This window comes from Chrysochloris asiatica, unplaced genomic scaffold (assembly GCF_000296735.1).
Source record: "Chrysochloris asiatica unplaced genomic scaffold, ChrAsi1.0 scaffold00038, whole genome shotgun sequence".
In the NCBI taxonomy this organism is placed as follows: domain Eukaryota; kingdom Metazoa; phylum Chordata; class Mammalia; order Afrosoricida; family Chrysochloridae; genus Chrysochloris; species Chrysochloris asiatica.
In genome coordinates this window covers 23,122,076-23,128,350 of record NW_006408556.1, presented here as the reverse complement: position 1 = coordinate 23,128,350, position 6,275 = coordinate 23,122,076, and the positions used below count along the sequence as shown (strand labels likewise).

General features: G+C 36.3%; 1 protein-coding gene across 1 annotated transcript; it reads left to right on the top strand.

The window, feature by feature from the left end:
* Positions 1-800: 800 nt before the first annotated feature.
* On the top strand, positions 801-4,105 carry DEFB112 (defensin, beta 112; the record flags this gene model as incomplete). Its single annotated transcript, XM_006860619.1, has 3 exons — positions 801-900; positions 3,422-3,477; positions 3,983-4,105. Coding segments are annotated over 3 exons (279 nt in total), but the record flags the coding sequence as incomplete, so codon positions are not given.
* Between the last annotated feature and the right edge of the window lie 2,170 nt (positions 4,106-6,275).

Below are 6,275 nucleotides of genomic sequence, written 5' to 3'. Positions count from 1 at the left end.
GTTTCGAAGTTGTTCATTCCAACATTTATTGAGAGCAGAGGTTAAATGAGGTAAAATGATTTCCTAAAACTTCCCAATATTGTTATATTCATAATTGAGACTGTTTGGTGCATGTCTACAAAACCCAATTAAATTCTCTTCTTTATCTTGCTGCTCTCTGTGGGTCACTAAGGTATCTGTCACTATTGAGAACAAAAGAGTCACTGTGAAATACATCTTCTGAGTCTATTCTCTTACTAATATTTTTGCTCAGCACTAAAGCATAAATAACTCTTTTGCTGACAATGTCTTACCAACAGGAGAGAAGGGGATCAATTTCAATTTATTCTGTAACCCAAATATATGAAATTACTTGAAATAAGAGAATTGTTTTCTCCATAATCTCCACACACACAAACACACACACAAAATTATTAGAGCAGACTCTTGAAAATTCCCTTGTTTTCTAGAAAAGTCCTGATAGAAATTATTTAATATTCAACATATACTGATGGATAATAATAATGATAATGATTTTAATAATTGGAACTTTGTTCTGCCTTGTACCCACATTAATTTATTACTTCATCTAATAGTCATGTGAGGCAGATTTATTAATAGCAAACACAATTTATTCAACAGAATTTAAAAGGAATATGTGCTTTTTTAAAATGAATGTACAATATAGGGGTGTTAATTCTATAATAAATCTGTTAGGATCACTATATCTGCAAATATTTTTTATTGTACTTTTGAAAAAAAAAATTTTGGGGTCTTTTTGTTCTTCACAGTGGGCTCCAACCAGTCCTGTACCATAATTGACAACTATGTGTGTATGGGAATTTGAAAAACTGTTCTCAAAGACACATAATTCTTCCACTGTATTTGAAGAGAACAAATATGAGATACAGAGAAAAAACAGTAAGATAAAATGTTTTATTCAATATTTGTCAATTTAAAATGAAATCTCTTATGTTCTTCTCCCCTCCTCCACTTCTCACTTACTTAAACTATTGTTATTCTTCAATGTCTGTCATTATGAAGATTGCAATTCATGTTCAAAATGAGAAACAAATCTTACTGTAAAGTCATAGAACCTAGCTTTGGATGGATCCCTGGTTAGACAAATGTTCGTAATATTTCCATCTGGAGGAAATTCTCATACCATTGCCTTCAGCATTCTTAGTTTTCCAAATGTTGTTGGTGCTATGATGCTTAGAAATCATGCTGCAATCTCCATTAGAAAAAGTTCTCCTGGTCTGTCATCACTGTCCACATAACCCTGATATCTTTTGGGAGCAAAAAAAAAAATGTATATTGTATTAAAAGTGTGAAAATTAATGCAATTTGAAAATTTAGTTGAATGAGAAGTTTAGACAGGGATTTGAAACTTAATTTTGGTAAGAACATTTTCTGCTTTATTCCTGATTCATAATTCTGCTGTGAGTACCTTGTGAGTGATATGCGTATTATGGTGGTGGAGAGGAGAGGACAAAGAGAATGGTTAGAATTATTTCATGATGGCATTCAGAAAGGGACTTTAATGAAGAGATCTTTGAACAATTAAATTTATACAGGAGCCCTTCTACCGCAGCAGCCATTGAAGAGAAGCAGCCATGGCTATGCACTACACTATGGCCATTGGCCTCAACAAGGACTGCAAAGTAACCAAGAATGTGAGCAAGCTGAGGCACAGCCTGCACTGTGGGTGCCTCACCAACCACACCAAGTTCATGCAGGACGTGATCCGGGGGGAGGTGTGTGGCTTTGCGTCTTATGAGCGCTGGGCAGTGGAGCTGCTCAATGTATCCAAGGACAAGCAGGCACTCAAGTTTATCAAGAAATGGGTGGGGACACACATGCTCCAAGAGGAAGCAAGAGGAACTCAGCAATTTCCTGGCCTCCATGAAGAAAGCAGCTGCCAAGAAGGACTGAGCAGGTCCCTGTCTACTGTGCTCCCCTTCCCCCCACCAAATAAAAACCTTTACAATAAATACATAAATAAAAACTTATACAGGAAACGCTTGTCTTTTTTTATTATTATTTTGTTGGGAGCAGCTAAACCGAAGGTCCCTGACTTGGGGGTAGTTTAACAGAAGGATTGCAACTGAACAGTTGTGGAACAGAAACTCAGCCTGCTTCCAAGTCAAGCTCTGCCCGAGAGGAAGTTGCAGGGCTGCCTCAGGGGACAGGGAACTTGCAAGGTCTTTCCTTGTATGTAGGTATATCCTATGGCTTAGCCTATGTAATATTCTAGCCACCCTAATCAGTGTTCCAACTATCAACCACAAGTTACCGTTTTTGTGATAAAGTTCTGCTTACTGAAGTCTCCTTCAGTAAAAGATGTTCTTGTACTCCTTACCCTCCCTCAAGCACCTCCCCTTGAGCTGTGTGTAAAATAAACTCCCTGTCTTGGTCTGTGCCACAGTAACTCTGTCAGAGTGCTGTGTCCCACCTGGTCCCAACTTTACTTATTCTCAATTGTGTCTTGTGTCTTTCTTTCATTTCTCATCTCCTATCATCCCTACTCGGGTTTAATGTCTCTATGTGGGTCATGGAGACTAAAATTGTCAGACACAATTGGCTACCCCAAAATTTATTATTGGTCTATCCCTAAAACCTAGAACAGTATTGAATAATAGCAGATGATCAATAAAAATTTATTCAATAAATGGATGAATGAATGGTAGCATGAAGAGAGGGAGAGAGGAGAAACAAAGAAATACTTAGAAAGCATTGAAAAAAATAGAAAGATAATTTAAGAACAAGATACAAGGGCAGAATTATGTAAAAGATTGTCCATTTGTTGGATCAAAATGTCAAATATTGAGGAATTTTCCCTGATGATGGAGTAATATTAGCTAAATAGGACATGACTAATATTTTTGAGCTTAAGATGAATCCAAATGGGTTTGATTACAGAATGCTACAAGAATTCATTCATAGTGTTAAGTATTTATATGTTAGGTTACTAATTGCAAGGTCAGCCCTTCAAATCCACCAGCCACTTTGAGGCAGAAAGATGAGGCTTTCTGCTCCCATAATGATTTACAGCTTGGAAATCCTGTACAGGGTCGTAATGGATCAGAATCAACTCAACAGCACACTACCACCATCACCAAGCTACATAGAGAAATAATTTATTCTTTTGTTATATTTGTTAAAGTTTGTCAAACAATTAATTATATCAGTTATGATATTAATAAATGTATTATAAAAACTATATTGATGCATGAGTTAAGTGCACAGCTGCTAACTGAGCGGTTGGAAGTTCCAGCCCACTCAGCACTTTTGGTACACTCCAATAGATAGTAGATTGTATAGCCAGTTCATTATATACAGCACTGGAAGGTAGTGCTGGAAAATTAAGAGCTTTCCTAAAATGTTCAGTGCATCAACTTCTATTTATCAACTATTTCATTATGCTACTCTCCCCTATGAGCATTATTTAAAGAAGAATGTTTCCTGGAGATGAATGAGGATGCAAGAAGAGTTGAGGTATTGGAAGTAAATAACAGCATCTTTCAATATAAGAAACTTGTGAAATCAGACTACATACTTGAGAAACAAAGTCTTGTGGAGGTGGAAAAATTCCCCATAGGATAGCATTGAGTTTCAATAATAAATGAGGGAGAAGATAAAGATGGATCTACTCATATTCAACAGTTCTAGGGGATGAGTGAGACAGAGAAACATTAATAAATTACAAGCCTTCCAGGTATCCTTTCTTGGGTCATAACCTAATCAATTGAAATAAGTGTGAGGCAACTGGTTAAGGAAGAGTTGCTTGCTGATATCCTTAATATATATAGGGATAGAAAGATTCCCATGTAAAAGCAGCTGAACTAATCCTTTTTTCTTTTTCTTCCTCTCTGTTATCGTGGCATATCCTTCTTGGATTATTAATTCCAGTTATTCATTCCTCCCAGCCAGAAGTAAAGAACATCATGTTGTCTTTAGCGAGTGGAATGCATGTATAAAGCTCAATGGTTAATGTAAAAAGCATTGTGATGGAAATCAAAAAAGAATTGCAAACTGTGAAAGAAATACAGTTAATTGCTGCTTGAAAAGATGTAAACCTGTAGAGACAGAAGTAATAATTCCACAAAGAGAAGACCCATCTTAATTAAGTCTTCTGGTTGTTGCTTTACTTCATTCATGGCCTAGAATTTCTATTTAAATAATGAAATCTTTTTTTTTTTTTTTTAAACTGTTTTATTTAGAGGAAGTGTATTTTTAGGCACCAACATTGTCCTACATGGAAGCTAGGATCAAAAACAGATTGCAGCTTGGATGTCAGGAACAGAAGGCTACCTGAACTGCTGTGTTAAATGAGATCCTGGTGCCAACTCTATGATTAGTGTGAAAAGAATGTTATAACTTTGGTGACTAACATCAACCATTCTTTGGGGGGAAATCAGAATTAGGGAGGAGGGAGCTGATAAAAAATAAGATATTTGTTATTCTTAACCTAGTGACAATGATGGATTGGTTTTAGGAAGGTAAGTCAAAAAGTATTGTCACTAAGGTTCCAGTTCATACATTCACAGATTTGAAAGGTTATAGCAACTGTTTTCTGTGATTCCAGAGTGGTAATCTTGGCAGATTTTTCTCAAAGGACACAGGATGATCACAGGAGCTTATTAGGAAGAAGCTGTAACTATATTGTAACTTATTAGGAAACTATATTGGTGAGAAAAAAAAACAACGGAAAATAGCACTGAGAAAATTTTTTTTCCATCATGGCAATGCACTTTTCTTCGACCTTAATAGATTTGCAATTCTGAAATTGAAGATGTGCTATAGCTACATATTTGTTATTCATTCTGGATATGATAAAGTGTTGACTGAAAAAGACCACATAAGACTTGAATTAAATATAGTACATCTGTTAGTATGGGGTAAATTGGATTCTTTCTCTGTTCAGATAATAACTGAATATTTACAGTCTTATAGGCCAATGACCTGGCTGTTAGACCAGCAATTAAGTATGTAAAACACCTTCATGCTGACAATTGCAAAACTCCCTATGGGAATGGTGATGATGGTGGTGTTCCATGGAGTCAGTTCCAACTCATAGCGACCCTGCCTAGGGTTTTCTGGACTGTAAATCTTTATGGGAGCAGAAAGTCTCATCTTTCCCTGACAGAATGGCTGGTAGTTTCCAACTGCTGACCTTGATGTTAACACCCTGACTCATAACCACTATGCTACCAGAGCTCCCTGTGGGAATACTGAGGGGGAATTAAGGGCTATGTGAATGCTTACTAAGAAAAAAATGGTTGCTGGTGTGCATAAATACAACAGCAATTGCCCTGGTTGAGACCCTGGAGTTAGTAACTTGTGATGAGCATGTGCAGAGCTGCTGAAACATGAAGCACTAAAATGGCATATTCCATGTTTGCCTATTGAAGCTAATACTGTAGTCAACTGTGCTTAACACCAACAGAAATGGAATTTTGTAAAACTGTCTTAAGGTAAGTTTCTGTTAGAACAGAAATCATATTACAATGGACAAATATACTAAATCAGAACTCTACAAATAGCCTCTGATGACTTCAAAATAGTCTACCTAGGCTATGATTATGCTACTTTGAACCTTGTTTCTCTAAAACACTGTTTGCTATTGCTGCTTTTAAGTTCTGTTGAGTCATTTCCTACTCATAGCAATCCTGCTTAGGGTTTCCAAGGAGTGGGTTTGAATTGCCAACCTTGTAGTTTACAATCTAGTGTTGATCCTACAGGACCACACTAGGAGTCCAAAACACTGATTAGGATATTATTCATGAACTGGAAAAAATAATTTTATGAAATTTTGTCTGCCTTTGCTACCCTTGATGGAGCAAGCAAAGACAAAAATAATAATCCAAAAAGCTTATTTTTCTACTTTCAGAATAATAGCTTGAAAATTAGAAAGAATAAAGGTGTGAAGTATAGTCTCTTAAATGTTGCTAAATATGCATATTAATTAAAACTTAATATAAAAGTAGGAAAGGGAGAATTCTTACAGGATTTTTTGATCTAGAAGTAGGAATGGGGAGGCAGCTCTAAAAGACATAATATATCCTTTTTGCCCAATCCAGTTGCACAGGAACCAAGATTGTATGAGTACATGTTTTCTCCAACCAAAGAAGGAATCTCTTCATAGGTGCTATTTCAAGCTCTTTTGTCACATTTTTCCCTGGTCCCTCTCTATCTTGGGGGTCTAAAGAATTAGTCCCACCAAGTTGCCACTTCTCAGTCTCACACAAACAATAAGTGTTCACTTAGAATCTCTTTATTGAAAAGCAGAAGTA